The 17,422-nt window shown below is 40.0% G+C and overlaps 1 protein-coding gene across 1 annotated transcript in view; it reads left to right on the top strand.

Annotated features, from left to right (window-relative positions):
* Nucleotides 1-17,211, top strand: part of rgs6 (regulator of G protein signaling 6) — a 102,307-nt gene extending 85,096 nt beyond the window's left edge. Inside the window, exons 5-18 of the mRNA XM_026194245.2 lie at nucleotides 452-558; nucleotides 2,658-2,709; nucleotides 3,990-4,054; nucleotides 4,302-4,378; nucleotides 5,313-5,394; nucleotides 5,512-5,586; nucleotides 5,821-5,922; nucleotides 6,329-6,390; nucleotides 8,376-8,486; nucleotides 11,057-11,182; nucleotides 13,174-13,360; nucleotides 14,588-14,677; nucleotides 15,209-15,262; nucleotides 15,991-17,211. Coding sequence (XP_026050030.1) covers nucleotides 452-558; nucleotides 2,658-2,709; nucleotides 3,990-4,054; nucleotides 4,302-4,378; nucleotides 5,313-5,394; nucleotides 5,512-5,586; nucleotides 5,821-5,922; nucleotides 6,329-6,390; nucleotides 8,376-8,486; nucleotides 11,057-11,182; nucleotides 13,174-13,360; nucleotides 14,588-14,677; nucleotides 15,209-15,262; nucleotides 15,991-16,041 — 1,241 coding nt within the window. The 3' untranslated portion in view covers nucleotides 16,042-17,211. The remainder of the gene's footprint in view (nucleotides 1-451; nucleotides 559-2,657; nucleotides 2,710-3,989; nucleotides 4,055-4,301; nucleotides 4,379-5,312; nucleotides 5,395-5,511; nucleotides 5,587-5,820; nucleotides 5,923-6,328; nucleotides 6,391-8,375; nucleotides 8,487-11,056; nucleotides 11,183-13,173; nucleotides 13,361-14,587; nucleotides 14,678-15,208; nucleotides 15,263-15,990) is intronic.
* The last annotated feature ends 211 nt before the right edge of the window (nucleotides 17,212-17,422 follow it).

Here is a 17,422-nt window from a genome sequence, read left to right as displayed (position 1 = left end):
TTTGTTGTTTCGTTGGCCTGACCTAAAGCCTGGTGGTGGGAGAGCAGTGTTTATTGTTGGTACAATAGCCCACGGCCTGGACAGTGAATCAGTCACTGAGTCATCCATGTACATCCCAACCACCTCTGATTCCCATAGTCCTAGCAGAAAGCCACTTTAAACAGACAAACAAACAAAACAAAGGTTCAACAAGCTGTGTTGATATATTTGCATTTCTTAAAATGCTCCACTTCAAAAAATATTCCAGGGATGGTATACTTGGCAGGTGATTCATAGTTTTGTATTAATGTAATGTTACAAAATATCAGTTCCATGACTGTCATATTTGATCTCATTGTCTAGATGTTGTTTCAACCAACTTAATTCTATCCATACTGCAATGTAAATACTGTCTGCAATGCTGAGGAATCTACTGTAATCTATTTATCTCTTTATTCTGCTCCTTTTACAGCTGAGGCGATGCACATTGGGAGTTTAATTGCAGCTCAGGGGTACTTTTTCCCAATCTCAGACCATGTCCTTACCCTGAAAGACGATGGAACTTTCTACCGCTTCCAGGTGAGCGGACACACCAAGTGGTTAAAAACACAGAGAAGGCTATAGGAGGTATGGCCACATTTAATTATTAGCAAACTCAAGATTTATACCTGATGTGAAGCTTAATGAGAAACGTGACAATCAGCATTTAGATACTTCATGGTTAATTCTAGGTTAGTGTCTTGTTTTGATAAATATCGTAAAATTATTTTCTGTATAGACGGGTGAAAAATTCAAGTGAGTAAGTAAGGGATTGAACCACTACATGAAACTGGATAGCTAATGATTACCTGAAACTCTGAATTTACAGAAAATGTTAAATTTTTGTGAAACATCTATCGTCCGATAATGATACAGTTATCGGACGATAGATGTTTTATATCGGGATATGAGGTTTTGGTCATATTGCACAGCCCTACATAGCCCCTGGGATCCCTGGGTCGCGCAAACCCGTCCACCACAATAAGGTAGCGACTCGCGGAGGAGGACCCGGGGCAAACCCAGGACACATTGGAGAGATTATATCTCTTGGCTGGCCTGGGAAAGCCTTGGTGTTCCCCCGGACAAGCTGGAGGAGGTGGCTGGGGAGAGGGAGGTCTGGGCTTCTCTGCTTGGGCTGCTGCCCCCACGAACCAGCCCTGGATAAGCGGAAGAAAATGGATGGATGGATGTTACTTTTGATAGCTATTCTTAACATGGTGGAAAAATTGTGGTTGACTCAGCACATTCAGATAGCTTTTGAAATGTAGATATAGTAAGTTTCGAGTACCGGCTCTTTATTGTCAATAGATGAAAATAGTTTTTCTTTAATGTTCCCTTTTATGTTCCCTTTTGTGCCAGACATGACTCTCACACTAATGCCTTCTTCATTCTGTGTAATTGTAAGAGATAATAAAAAACCTCCAGCAAGTTTAATCTAGCTGTGGGGTCGCCTACAATATCCCAATCAGCCACTGACGATTACTTGCTTCGTTATAGAAGCACTGGGGCCCTGTCCACTACAGTTTCTTCAGTACTATGTTGGGATCCTGTGACCCTATTAAAAATGGATGGTGAGCTGTTAAAATATTCATCAAGAGCTCAGAGGAAGCAGGTCTGGTCCGGGCCAAATAGGCAGCTACCAGAATCTTTACAGGGACATGTAGTGTAGCAGCCCACACTACAATTAGAGACTCATATCAAAGAACAAAAAAAAATAAAGTAAGGCTGACATTTTGTGCCTCCTTCACTGTTCACAGATAAGGCAGTGGCATTAAGCTTGCATATTAATTATGCCAGACTGAAGTCTCTAATTAAAGAAAGGAAACCATGTTTTCAAATTCCTCATTTGTGAATGCAAAAGCAGCATGTGGTGCGATTAGAATGATTTCTATGTAGCATCTTCTTCCTATACATACTGCAGTTACAGGATTGAATCTCCAGTGAAGCCAGAAGAGCAGTTTAATTAAACCAACAGTGCACATTAGGTTATTTGACCTTGGTTCTCCTCCTTCAAAGTGAAGTGGAATAAAAGAGGGGAGGAGGAGGAGGTCTATTTGCTGTAGCCGAAAGAGCTTCATAAAGATAATCACCACTCATTAGCATTTCCTTTTGGAGGCAAATCAAGTGCAAGATAAAGAGAAACACAGGGCAGAAAAATCACAATTGTGTAATATCTCTTCTCAATGAAAATACTACAGATGGTTTGGACTCGTTTAACAGTTTTACATAGTTTTTTGTCAAATACAGAACCTGTCCTGTCTGTTCTTTGCCTGGCGGCTTATTGTTCTGTTTTCTGACTGTTTACTTCCCAGCTGTCATTCTTTTATTGTTTTCTGCAATACTTTTCCATGAGTAATAGCCCCCTGGGGTGTTGCAGAGGTGTGAAAAGTTTTAGAAGTTGGCTGTTCTGAATCTCTCCTGCCCTGATAATAAAAAATATTTTGATTGGTGAAGCAAGACAATCATGTGCTCCCCTGTGTCTCAGAGGCAAACAGCTATCTTGTAAAGGTCATCATCATCACTCCAGTTTTGTCAAATAGTTTTGACTCATAAATCGTGACCTGGGAGGTTCAGGGAACAATCAGCAGCAATTCAGCATCACTTTTGATTTTCACATTTCTACTTTGTTTTGTCCTCAGGCGCCATATTTCTGGCCGTCCAACTGCTGGGAGCCTGAGAACACAGACTATGGTGAGAAACTTCAAGGAATATCTTGACATTTTGTGGTTTTTGATTGTCCTTTAAGTTTTAAAGAGCAATGCTTTAGTCATAAGATTAATTAAATGGATTAGAAATAGTATACGTGGGTTGGAAACAGTAATATAGCATCACTGCATGGAACGAAACCTGCTAGTGTTATACTGAATTTAAGGTGAAACTAATGCTTTCTGTGGTCCCGGTCTCTAATCTAATTTACAACAGCTGCTTCTGAGGTATTATGTAAAGTGCAAACTACACCTCCAACATTAGCAGGGTATGAATAACCATCAATAATAACTGAGGGATAAGATATGGATCTTATCAATCTACATCTGATCTTGAGGCAAAACCTTTGGAAAAACATGTTTTCTGACTGCCTTTTTATTAGGAGCAGAAAGATTATAACTGGATAATTTATCTAACTTTTGTCTGTCAGCTCAACTCTGAACAAGCTTTATGCAGCAAAAGCTAGACCGTGTAGCTTAAAAAGTGATTATAACAAGCAGACACCAATTAAATATCCCACTGTAGGGAATATTAATAAGTAACTAATTGGGGATGCCTGCAGTCAGCTGAGCCTGACCAAGTAACATGGATGAGTGACAAATCGTTTCTTCCACAGAAAACGCTGCATCCAGATAAAGAGAATCAACTTTATGCATTAATTTCAATATGTCATAATATTCTTATTAATTGATGAAAACTACATATTTTCATGTCATAATGTCTCACCAAGACACAGAGTTTTAACCTTTATTTATTTATTTTTATTGAGTTGATATAACCGTGCTATTCTTTTCAATACAGTGTTTCATTTCAAGTCTTGACTATGTAGATTTTTTTCCGATTTTTCTGATCTGAAGAAAGATGAAGCAACCGTAAACAGATGAGAAGGCATAAGCCTGCAATTTATAACTAAAGCTCAACAAACTCCCACTGAGCAAAGCACTGAAGCCCAGTAAGCACTGTACTTTTAGTTGAGGAGGCGAACAGCTGACATGATTAGTCAATCACTGTTCCACTTCCTGCCCTTCATCCTTTCAGACACAGCCACGACTGGAGTTTTTGGTTTGGGAGTTCAGGGACTCTTAAAACTGCCTCATAATCCCAATGGTGGGCAGGCAGCTTGAGAGGGATTGTAGTCCATGTAAAATGGGTGGTGAGGAGAGGAGAGGTGGGTTGCACAGAGAGTGAGAGATGAGCACAGATGAGTGAAAAGGAGGAACAGGGATGTCTCTGTGATTAATTCTTTCTCTCTCTTTCTCCTTCAGCTATTTACCTGTGCAAGCGGACCATGCAGAACAAGACGAGGCTGGAGCTGGCAGATTATGAGGCTGTGAGTGTTGAACTGTTGCTCTAAGCTATTAGTCCAAGTATTGATCAGTGCATCAAGCTCTGGGACCAAAAAAATACAGCCTCTTAAAGGTCAGACAGGCGTGTGTCTGTGATGGCATGAAATCTAAATTACTTCTTGGAGCAGACTCAAACTTTAAAACTGTCACGTGTATTTAACAGTATTTTTTTTCCCAACTATTGTTTTTCCTTGTTGACTTTTGATAATGTTTCTCTCTCATTTCTAACAGGAGAACCTGGCCAGGCTGCAGAGAGCTTTTGCCAGGAAGTGGGAGTTTATCTACATGCAGGCTGAGGCCCAGGTCAAGTAAGTGTGATCTGTTACCAAGGCAACACATGAAACTGCAGTGCATGCACTGATGTCATTCACACTCAAGGTAAAAGACAAGCAATCATGAGAAGTGAGCATTTGTACGTGTGGTTTTGTGTAAGATTACCACTGTGAGATTAGGATTGACGTGTCTACAGGTGTGTTTCACATCAGATGCTCTTTAAACTAACAAACATAGGCAATACTTACTTGGAACACATGGAAATTCGAAAATGGAAGAAGAGTGGAGACTGTACACACTGCTCTGTTTTCCACCATCCTTTGCCAGCCTTCTTTTGATTATGAATCCACAGTTGCATCAGTCTGAGGGAAAGCTGTAATTTCCAAAATGTTCCCAAGATCTTTGTGAAATAAAGTGAACTGCTATTATTACATTTGCTTCCATGTTTTGGTTCCAGGTATATATGACCAGCATTTCTAATCTGATCATGATTCACGAAACTAGTATTAAAATGTTTTCTAATTTTTCTTCTTCTTCTAAATAAGTAACAATGTGGAAGTCTAGCACATAAACAAACATAATGCACGTTGCCAGGGGTCAAAGACTTTAAATACTAGTATGCAAAGTAGCAATTCCTTAAAATTATTAAGTTAAAAGTTAAAGTCATAACCTATTAAACATTATGAAGATCAACAAATTATACAATTGTTATTCTTATTATTCTTGAAGCCTGTTAGACAATTTTAAATGCTTTTTTAACTCACGGTGAATATTCTTAATTTTTAAATTAATTTCTTTTTGAAAAAAATGAAATGTAGATATCAAAAAACTGGAAGTCCTCAAGTACCTGGAATAACACAGAGTTACACAGTATGTGGATGCAGACAGTGTGTATGAAGCTAGAGTACACTGTAGACTGAGTCTGTTCTGAGCCTCATTATTGTTAAAAAACACTGCTCTATTCTGCAGGATTGACAGGAAAAAGGATAAAATTGAAAGGAAGATCCTGGACAGCCAAGAGAGAGCTTTCTGGGATGTCCACAGACCTGTGGTAAGTCTCACATACACACTTCCTGTCTATGTGAGATTATAGCCACCCACCTAATCCGCATTCTCAAATAGTGCTGATGCAATGACATTGTTTTCCTTGGGGTGTTTTTTTCTGCAGCCTGGATGTGTTAACACCACAGAGATGGACATCAGGAAATGTAGACGCATGAAGAATCCTCACAGAGTTAAGAAGGTAAAACCTTAGCTGTCAACTTTGTGACAGGAATCTTTTTAAAGAGATTTTTTAAAATATACCCCATGCAACAAGTTTATTCCTTTTTTTAAAATTTTTTGTAAGTTGTGTTAAAATTCATGTCCCTTGCATTTTTTAAACAACATAACATATCATTTCCCACACTGCAAGAAAATAAGTGTACCTTCTAATACTTACCCACTTCTCCTCTCTCATCATGGTTGAATGGCCCAGTCGGTGTATGGTGTGATAGAGGAGGGAACACAGTCTCAGAGTCCCATACACACTCCTTTACACCACTGCAGGAAAGGCACCAAGGAGGATGTAGAAAAGGAGGTAAAAATCAGTTCAAATGTTGACAAAATTATAAGCCATCATTAGAGAAGATGTCAGTGTTTTGTGCTCTTTCTGCTTTTAACGCCACAAGCACTGGATTTCACAGCCGCAGGCCAATTACAGAGAAGATTGGCAGACATTGTAATGCATTTTGTGCGGTGCCCACCTTGTCAAATCTTTTCAAATCTGCTGGATTGTTTTCTCGCACAAACAGTAATTATGAGAAATGGTAGCACTAACAGTATTGCCGATTGACATAGACACTGCCAGCTGACTCAACAAGCTCCTTTTCATTTATTTCTGTTACAGGTATTTGCTAGCTCTAGTTGAGATCATGCAATCAGATTCAAAAACCTTTATATAAAAAGATTTTTTGGTATAGTTTATTGCTCATTGTCTTTTTCAGATCGTATTCCTGAATACCCAGCTAGATCGTCACTGCATGAAGATGTCCAAAGTTGCTGAAAGGTACAGGAAACTTACTTCACATACACATTTAAAATGGAGCACAGCATCATGTCCAATCTCTATCTTGTCAATCTTGTGAGGCACTCTTTGTCGCTAAGGTACTCCGTTCCCATCTCCTGTACTCTCTGACCATCCATAATCAGACAAAGCTCTGTGCTACTGGCCTACCTTTTACTGTAACTCTCCTAGAGGAGTGGCAGACAGGGGATAATAGGTTTCTTGACACCTTATTTGGACCTGTGGAGGTTTCAGTTTGACATTCAGAGTCCAGAGTGCTGCTTTTGCTGTTTGGGTATGAAGTGGTTCAGTAAGACTGTATTTTGTCCCTGGATTTTCATGCTCAGTGTGACTATTAGATATACAGGTCTAAAGACAATGTGTGTGAATGGGTGGATGACTGGTTGTGTAAAGCGCTTTGGGGTCCTTAGGGACTAGTAAAGCACTATAAAAAATACAGGCCATTTACCATTTGGGCTCAACATGCATTTTCATTACTTTCATTCTCTTGAATTTATCAATATGATGTCACATTTTCAAAATTTGAATAAGTATTGAGCTAATAATACACAATAGGGTCAAGGGTTCTAGAGAGGATGTTTGGGATGTGATGTGAAACTGCACAATTTTCATTTTAAATAATTTTTGTACAATACTCCAGCCCCATAAAGTCTATGCTTTTTCCTTTAACACATTAAGAACAAAACACTGTGTTTTTGTAGTCTTTTAAAAAACTGCTCACTGTACAGTTTCAACCGTCTTGCCCTGTTTAACGATTTGAACTTCAACTGAGAACAAGTCTTTAACTACACTATGTGGACATAAGCACTGGGCCACACACAGCATTATTGTTTTCAGTCCCATTGCCAAAGCTTATAATATCCTTCCAAACATTTGCAAAAGAATGGGTCACTTTCACAGAGTCACTCAATGAATTATCAAGTCAGTTCAAGAAATTCCTTTTAAAATCAACTTTATGTAGTATTATTGCAAAAGGGAAGAGTTTAATTGCAGGTTAGGGTCGCCAAGTGCTGAGGTATTTGGTGTGTAAAAGTCACCAGTGCTCTGCTTCTAAACGTCCCCTGGCATTAACAACAGCACTAAACTGTGCAGGGGAGCTTTGATTTTCATGGCTGGGCAGCTCTTGTAGGTGTCATCCTCAGGTGGACATCAAGTTTCTACTACGTTGTTGCTCATTCAGAGAACTCTGCACAGGAACATCCAAACAAACTCTGGGCTGTCTCTGTCCGTGGTCCTGATACCCTGCTTATCTTGCCCATTGCTGTTACAGAATGTACTGTATATTGTATTGAGCTTCTATAACTTCTGTTGGCCTGGTGTCTATGATTTTTATGGATCCTGGTATCTGGAATTGCATTTATTTGTTAGTCAATTTAAAACTTTCTGGAATCAGCATCAAAAATAAAAGGTCTGGAAACACATAAGTAAATGGAGTTTCTGCAGTTTTTTTGTAATTTTTATAATTTTGTTTTTCTTTTTATGTATATAGCTCATATTTTCATGTGTTGTAATATGTAAATCAAAAAGTCATATTTAGATATAATGAAGCTTTTGTACCGTAGGGTTAGAAGGATATTACTGCTGTAAAGAGAAGAAGTTGTGTTTTTCCTCGCCTTCGTACAGCTTGAGGTCATGCGTTGGCAGTGCAGCGAAGTTGTAGTACATACATTTGTATGTTATTGGGGATTCTTGCATTATTGCTTAATCTGTGAGAAGGAAAATATTTTCTGCACAGTGTTGCTGTTGTTGTGAAGGACATTCTGCTTCACTCTGTCTCTCACTTACCGTTTGTCTCAGACTACTCAGGACATCAGTTTCTTAATTTTACTGCAGAAAAACATGCGGTTCACTATTAACATTTACCTCAAATCATCAGCATGTCACTGCTGTCTCTAAACATATGATAAGCTAATGCCTCCTTTCCTTTGTCATGTGTGTCCATGTGTGTTGTTGCTGTTGTGTGTCAGTCTGATAGCCTACACTGAGCAGTACTTGGAGTATGACCCATTTGTGACATCACCTGAACCATCCAACCCCTGGACCAGCGATGACCCCACTTTCTGGGATTTGGAGGCTAGGTACGATCACTGTCAGTGGATATGTCAAGATGTCTCTGCGTGCTGTTTTGTTGTTGTTTTCATAATCATGGTATTTTTAGAGGAAACTGTTTGCACTGATTATTTTAAAATAATTTATTTTTCTGTTGTTGGGCTCTGTAACCTATAACCTTCCTTTTTGCCTTTTGGTGTGTAAATCTCAAAACCAATTTCACATAGAGCCCATAGGGGAAGGGAATTCTTTTCAAGGACACCTATTCAACGCTTTTTTAAACAATCTCAGGTGTGTGCAGTGTGAAAGCTCACACTGCACCCCCCTTTGGAAGTAAATATCAAACAGACCGAAACCAATCTCACAAAAGGCTAATTCAAGTGTGAACGCACTCCATGTGCTGCCCTTGATCATATAGTTGCTGACAGCAGGCAAGTCCTGACAAAGTCGTTGAAGAAACGATTGTTGATGATCGGCTTTCATTCCAAAGTATTTCTTTTTGCTACTTATCAGCTTATTTTAACCCTGATTTGCAACTCAAAAATTTAAACGATCTGGATAATCAGAAATTTCACTGCACAATTCTCCCAACTTAAATGCTAAATGGTCTTTGAAAACTCGAAGCACCATCTTACTGCTGTAACAAGCCTCATTCACATACACATAAATACAAGTGCTTTTTCCCGACATTCAAACACACTTTGTTGCATCAGGGGGCAACTTTAGTATCTTGGATAAGTTTGTAAGAATTTTTTTTGTTTTATATATAAAATAACATTTTAAAATTCCCCTCTCACCCCTGCGGGCGGTCTATCCTTCAAGCTCGGATCCTCTACCAGAGGTGCAGTAACTTAACTGTTCCTAGGACTGCGCTCTTCTAGGGCAGAGTTCTCCGATGTTGTTCCTGAGCAATGTTCCATCTAAGCTGCGCGCGTGCACAATTGCATACTGCTGGCACAGTCTCTGCGCACAAAAAATCTGCGTTGGGCATAAAAAAAAAAAAAATCTAACCTGACTTGGAATTAAAGTAAATACTTCTGTTTTGCAGTGTTAGTCAGTAAGTGACTGGCTGCTCCCTTATGGGATTAGAACAATGCCTCCTTATCCCCAGTCCAGCCAATAATACGATTCACATTCGTATATACGCAGCTGATCAACATCGTTGACAGGCTATGAAAACCCTCCTTGCTTGGAGCTTCCTTGTCTTGATGTCAGTGGCTTCTATCTCCTGTTTTGGCCATCTTATTAGTTTGGTAGCTCAGTCCCCTCAGTTCTGACCTCCTTCATCTCTAGCCCGAATGACATTCCGATGCCATTGCTGCTGGTGTGGATCAGTGGATCGATATCCCGTTCTTGGCATACAACTTGATGAAATCCACAGGAGGATAGCTGACAACTCAATTCCGTATCCATAGTGTGTTCAGACATATGCAGAACAGCAGTGGTCCTCCTCATGTATTGATCCATCTTAGCACACAGTCAGGTCAAGCTTCACCATGATCCTATCTTTCAGGACTCTCGCACTCAAGGAGACGGATACCTGCTTGGGTGGGGGGGTCATGATATCTACCCCCTGACCTGTTGTCCTGGCTCCCTGTTGCCATAACATGTGTGTTGTACCTCGTCAGTCTCTAGCTTTGAGAACAGTCCTTTCTTCTAAATGTTGGAACACTGAGCTACTAGTTGTTTCGCTGTCAATGTGGATGTTGGGTATCGGCATGACTTCATATAGCATGGAGGGTCAAGCCTAAGACCCTTACTGGATACAGACGCCCCAGGTGGGAATCAAACGTGTGACTCACGCTCTAGAGGCGTGTAGCTGCTATACAGGCATGATTTTTTTTCTTGTAAAGCCAAAGTGTGACTGACCGAGTACTGATCAAGCACTAATTGCTTTGGCAGAGAACTTTTGAACTAGTGACGGACATTTACAGATCACTCAGCCCAAATCAAAGAAAACACATATAAGACCGATCAAACAAATGAACTGCCTTGCTACCAAATTATTAAACATAAAGAAAAGTAGTGCTCTCAACAAGGTGCACTATGATTGGAACTGCTGAATACGCAGGAATTCATTAGATCAGACACATGATCACTGTGCCTAATGTAGCTTAATAATTCATCTGAATTGATTAATTGCAGGATAAGAGAACATATTCCCTGCAGAGATTGTAATGATTGGATTTCAGATGAGCACTGTCATAATGTGCAGCTTTTCATAAACCAGTATCACATCCACATCAGACCCTTTCGTGAGTCCCAAAGATCAGGAGGATTTTGCAGTTTTAATGTCTCATCTCTATCTTCATCTTTCCTCTGTTTTCACTTTTTAGATCTGTCCACACTTTCCCAGCTGTAATTAAGTCTCAGACACTAGTTTCATTCTTTATTTTTTTAAGGACATTGTAACTATTGTCAAAAACATATTGAAAGTAGAGTTTTGTGAATACTACAGATTTTTCAGCTTAATTTGAGGGGAACACAAATATATTGCACTGATAATTTTGGAACCACAGATATTTTTATAGAGGGGCTGCAATATACATATATACATATATAACAATAAACTGCCAATCCCTATCTCCATCTTTCCTAGTAAGGAGCCCAGTCAGCAGAGGGTGAAGAAGTGGGGCTTCTCTTTGGAGGACGCCTTGAAAGATCCAGCAGGGCAGGAGCTTTTCCTCAAGTTTCTAGAATCAGAGTTTAGCTCAGAGAATCTCAGGTGAGCAAAATATATTTCAGTCATCACTGTTGTATGTTGAAGTGATATTTTCCTGCTCTTTTTAACCATGCTGTACTGAACTCAATTAATGAAGAAAGGCAAGTAGTGCACAAGCACAGATTTTGTGGTGAATTTTTAAAGGCAGCTTATTCTGCATTATAACAAATCCTCTGTGCTTCATAGGATAACATTTAAGACATTCAGTTGGACATTTGTGCAGCTCCCCTTTAACAACGTGAGGAGAGTATAAGAGTCGATCAAAAGCTTTCACTTCCATGAAAATAGGCAGAAATTATTTCTTCTTGGCAACCTCATTGTTCCAACCTACCATTTCAACCCACTTGGAACATGGAAGAGCAATCAAGTGAAGGTTTGCCAGTTTTTAGATACCTAGAACACTTAAAGAGAAGCGCACAAACCACACTAAAATTCTGCTCATCGAAATTTCAGGAAAAGAAAAGAGTATTAGAAAGGAGCAATACTGAGCTACAATGTTATGCAGATGTATCTCTTCTAGTATTTTTTTTTTTACTCTGTTGGATAAATCTAAGATAAAAACAGTTTTTGAAAGGTCTTATCACCATAAACAACAATGTTGTATCGAAGAGAAGAAAAAGATGCAGCCTTACAACTCTGATAAAAATAACAAGACTGAGCTAATGAGGTACACATCAATTTTCTTAACTGCTCATTCAATTAAAAGTCATAGCAGCAGCAGTAGAGCCTGTCCCAGCTGGCTCTGCTGGGTGAGGTGCAGAGTACACAACGTGCCCTACCACAGGGCCTCTTTAAACAGACAACCACACTCCTCCTATGCATTTAAGACGTAATTTAAGTTGTCGTGCCTTAAAGGAAAGATTCAAAGGGAAATAGGATTTCACAGAACTACTTTACTTCTGTCTACACATCAAAAACAGAGTTGTAGAGCACCGGCAGTAAGCATACTAAGAGAAACCGCTAGCCCGACGATCCATCACACGTCACAAAACATTTCAAAACTCGTGTTTTTAGGCTCATGGCAACTTTTCCTCAATCTGTCTGTTTAATTTTTAAGTCCATGAATGTTTTTGATTTCTTTGACTTGTTCTTGTAATGGTTTACAGCTCACATTAAATACAAATTTACACACTAGGCACTGTCATATTTAGTCCCTTATGCACCTATGCAGCAATAAGTGGGTGTTTTATAGTGTGTGGGTGGGAGAGAGAGATGAGGCATCTCTGAAATCTAGTGAGAGAGACAGAAACGTGTTAGGAATAAGAGTCTGGGGATGAACTGATACTATGGCGGTTGTTGATACTTCTGAGCCAGGGGGAGATCCACTACAGAGAAAAAACACACACACATAAGCAGGGTGAGATGCAGAGCGGGAGGGCATACACTCACATCGCTGTTCACCCTTCAGCTACGCCACCAGTCTCCTCACCTCCATCTATTGTTCTCTTCTTCTGGACCCTTAATTGCTTTTGGTTTTATGAGGGAGCTTTTGGAGGAGTGGCACAGAAAGAGAGAGTGTCAGTTATTGAGAAATAGAGAGTGAGTGAGCAAAGCACACCCCAGAGGTGCTTTGCTCTATATTGCTAAACCAGTCCACAGATCAATATAGATAGAAACTAATATTGCAGGCAGTCTGCTTCTCTGCTGCCCCTGGTATTTAACACAGTTTAAGTTTTTTCTCTGTGTCAATATTTAAAAGAAAATTATTCTCGTGTGTCGTCGAGGAAAGGAGGAGAAAGTTTTAAGAGCATTTTAGAAAGAAAGAAATCAAATACATGTAAGTCAATGTTCTGGATACTGACATGTTTCGAGAAAACTATGTTTGCTTTGCAGGAAGGTTTCACTTTTAATTTTACCGCTCTAATCATACAGAAAGCTTTCACTGTCCTAAACTCGCTAATCTATCTAAAGATAAGTTATCACCAGTTACATGTTTAGCATGCAGATTTAAAGGTCTATGCCACTGATGTGTGTTTCTGGTCGTGTTGTTGCAGGTTCTGGCTGGCTGTGCAGGAATTAAAGAGGATACCTCAGCACGAAGTTGCACAGAGGGCACAGGACATCTGGGCAGAGTTCCTGGCAGAGGGAGCGCCCAGCTCTATTAACCTGGACTCCCACAGTTACGAACGCACCAGCCAAAACCTGAAAGACCCTGGACGATACAGCTACGAAGATGCACAGGTGAGAAGCAGAGGAGCATGCAGTGCATTTGAGCTCAAGTAAAATTATTTGAACTTGAAAATTATAAAACCAGTCGGACTTCACAGGGTTTTAAAGTGGAGCTGATGTAACAATATATCAACCTCTTTAAACCTACATATAGAAATTATATGACTGGGAAAAAAAGAACCTGCTCTTAAAATCCTGTCCAGATTTATGCAACTTTTTGGCAAATGCCAGCTGAAATTTGTCTGGCTGAACTGAGAATTAGTGGTACTCATAAATAATAAAAGGTGAACTACAATACTAAGTGAATCCTAGAAAAGGAGTCATTTAGCAAATTGCATTTATTTCAGTTAGCCTCATTCTGTTCTCTCACTACTGAGAAAAATGTCCCTACTTTTGATCAGTGATTGCAACACATTTACACTGCAAATACACACCTCATATCCTTTGGAGTGACTTTTGAAAAAGTAAAGCAGACAGGCAAACTTACATAGCAAGGCCCCAGCCAGTCAGCAGATTTGAACCCAGGACCTTTTTGCTGGGAAACAACAATGCTAACTAATGCACCGCCATGCTTCTGAAGTTTAATTCTAAATGACCTAATTGTGTGACTGGTTGTCTGTCTCTGTGTTAGACCTGCAATAGACTGTTGACCTATACTATGACAGCTGGGATAAGCTTCAGTAATTTCCTGTGTATCAGGATTCCCCAGTTATGTGACTGACTCCAAATAGGCCTGCTTGAGGTCAAGAGTATTACCACAAGGCTCTATTCTACATTCCAACTTAAGTTGGTTATATCTCTGTGGGTTTTCTGTGCTTCTTTCAGAAGCTCTGCCCCACACTATTGTCTGCTCCATTTGTCTTTCTTACATGCTTCACCAGTATCAACTAATGGGTCTATATTGTGGAGTGATTTCCAGAGAATACGTCTCATTGGGAGATAGATGGGCGGGGGGGTACTGGGCGCTGCGTAGCATCTATTAAATCCCGTCTCGTGTCACAGGCTTAAATGGGACGAGTTAAACAAAGAAAAGATTTCTCCTGTCAGTTACCTGGCAGTGTGCCTCAATCATCCTCTCCCACTGAGAGGGTCTTGTTCAGTTTACTCTGCTTGAGTTGGCAAGTTTTGTACATCATCGACACATAGTTATATATAAACATAGCAGAATTGCACCGCCATCCTTCCGACGCAAACTTCTCCTTCTTACTTGCTGTGTATCCCATCTTTCTGACCTCTAAGGACCACATCTACAAGCTGATGAAAAGTGACAGCTATTCACGTTTCCTGCGCTCCAACCTGTACCAGGACCTTCTGATGGCGAGGAAGAAAGTAAGTGACTGTGTCATCTATTTATGAATTACTCTCTGTGGACATACAGAAGCTGTATCATTGAACATTAGCATCAGTGAAGCTGAGACTAAGGCAGGCTCCCCGACTTTACTTGGTAGAGATAAGTGGACCAGTCTTTATGACTTAATGACTGCTCAAAGTGCACACACAGCACTGTAACAGTCACACACCATGAGATACAGTATAATTTGTGAATATGTCAAAGGGCATTTTGACATGTTTGACACTGGATTGATGGGCAACCTGCCTCTAGCAGGGCCAGCTATGAGGCATGAGGGGTGCACCGCATTCGGTCAGCTAAATTGCTGAGACGACTGCTAACAGCCCTTTTTAGAAAAGAAAGTGGAATACGGCATAGTATTTTCCAGCAATTACTGTAATATCAGTAATGTTTAAAAATATGCCTGCAATCTTGTGCAATTTTTGCGAACTGACTCTGAAAGTGAAAGATGCAATTTTGGCTTCGAAAGAGTTGAACTCTCACACTCTTTACTTTTTGCTCGACTCTAGCCTGAAACGGAGCAGGGCCGACGCACCTCCCTGGAGAAGTTCACTCGCAGTGTGGTGAGTGTCCCGCTGCGTCTGGTTTTAATTATTACAGCTACTTTATCAAACTTTTTTTTAATTGTACATCTGTGCTAAAGTATTTTTTGTAGTCATTAGATACTTTTGCAGCTACAAAGGACATTTACTTTTTTAAAACAATGGTTTAAAAGAATGGCGTATTGAGTAATAAAGGACTGTCCATTGTACAAATTAGTTTGCCTAACTGCGTGACTGCAAATGAGGGAAGAGGCAGGATGCAGGCAAAACAATTACAATGTAAAATTACAGCTAAGCGGTTTGAGTGATTTCTGTATTCTTCAGTGTTCCCTTTGGGGTGCCATTTGCCATGTGTTGCCATGTTTGTTTTTGCTTTATGAAATGCATTATTTCTTTCAGTTCAATAGATGAAGCCTTTGGTTTGCAAAGACATGGAACTGTGACCAAACTATGCATTTCTCTGCAGACACATTATGAGCTTGATATCAAAGAAGAAGAAAAAAACGTTATTTAAGTCTTATTGGACTTCATATGGCAAGCTTGGAGCTCCCTAAGGCACCTCTCATTGCATTACTGTCCCCCCCCCCTCCCTTTTTTTTCAGGGCTAATATAATGTATTCTCACCTTGAGATTTAATATATTTTTGCAGACAAAGCTCTATGTGCATGCAGGTCATCCTTCTTCTTTTTCTCCTTAGCTCCTTAGAAATCTTGAGAATAAAACTTTAAACTATGACTCTTCTTTTCCAGGGCAAGTCATTGACAGGCAAACGACTGACGGGTCTCATGCAGTCGTCCTGACAAGGCCTGGATGAAGAATAGGTGGAACCATACCCAGAAGAGCTGCTTACCTATGGGAAGCAGGTGGAAAAGGACCCTGGGGTGTGCTTGTGTAGCTATGGGAGGTGGATAAGTGCGCCAAACAAGCTTACACCACTGGATTGGACTACTACCACATGTGAAACTCACCTCAGATCAGTTCAAGCGGACCGACAGCATGCAATAAGTCACCAGACCTGACACCAGTGCTGTCACAGTGTAGATGATAAACAATGCTACTCCTCTTAGGAAGTTTCTACAAAAATCACCTGTACTAAGGAAAGCCGGGCTCAGTGGTTTCTCTCTATCTACTCTCATGTTAATATAGTAGCTGAAGAGGCTATTGCTTTTACTTTCAGTGATATAAACACGGAATGCTTGAATGCCTTGACAGATGTCAAACGAGACTTAGATTAAATGCTGTAGCTAGCTGTTTTATCTCATCATTCACTACGATGATATAAGGGAATGAAACACTGGGAGCAGTTTACAGATGCTTGACTGCCAGGTGGTGTAGTACACTGAACTTATGATTGACTAAAGCTTTTAGATCAACTTACTATTGTATGACACAAGATATGCCTCTGTATGTCCAATGCCGATTTACTTGGTTACAGTGTGCGCTCACATTTAAATCAGCACACTTGCTGCTTTTGTCTGTCTCCCTGCACTTATAGCTGTGTAATGTAGTACTGTAGTTGGTACAATAGTATGTGTTAGTATGTGCAACAGTAGCTACTAATACTGAAGTTAGTACAAGCACAAGCTGAAATGTCTGCTTTTAAATTCAAGTAAAGGGCACCAGACACGAAGGCCACACGTATCCTGGAAAGCTAACCAAAATCAGTGTTGACCTGATCATTTGGACATATTCTTAATCTACAAACCAATAATTACTTTGCCCTAAACATATGTTGTGGACACCCAGAGGTGAACATCTTGTCATAAAAAGGTGAGTTGGTAGGTTTACAAACAGTTGTATTGCTTTAAACGGGTGGGTGGATAAAGGTTAGGCTTTACTCTATCTTCTAAACATTCCACTGCAGGCGGCCACAGTAATGTTTATTTGGCTGACTTCTTACCATTCTTCACTTTGTGTAAAGATGACAATAAAAGAGGAATGCACAATAAAGACGGAGTTTTGGACCCTTATGTCAGCATGTCCATTTCTTCTTACAGGGAAAATGCATCAGATGACACTTTCAATAAAATCCCAGAATAAATGCATGTAACATGTAACAGGTGCATCTTTGCACTTTGTAGTTACATACTGCCCCCTAGTGTCCGTTGGGTAGTAAGTACTGGTTAAACGTCTCACTTTCTGTCATTTGCTGGCACGTGGAGCAAAACCATTACAGCTGGG

The sequence above is a fragment of the Astatotilapia calliptera genome, chromosome 15 (assembly GCF_964374335.1).
Source record: "Astatotilapia calliptera chromosome 15, fAstCal68.1, whole genome shotgun sequence".
Taxonomy (NCBI): domain Eukaryota; kingdom Metazoa; phylum Chordata; class Actinopteri; order Cichliformes; family Cichlidae; genus Astatotilapia; species Astatotilapia calliptera.
Note: the sequence above shows the minus strand (reverse complement) of the source record. Positions and strands in the feature narration are given on the sequence as shown.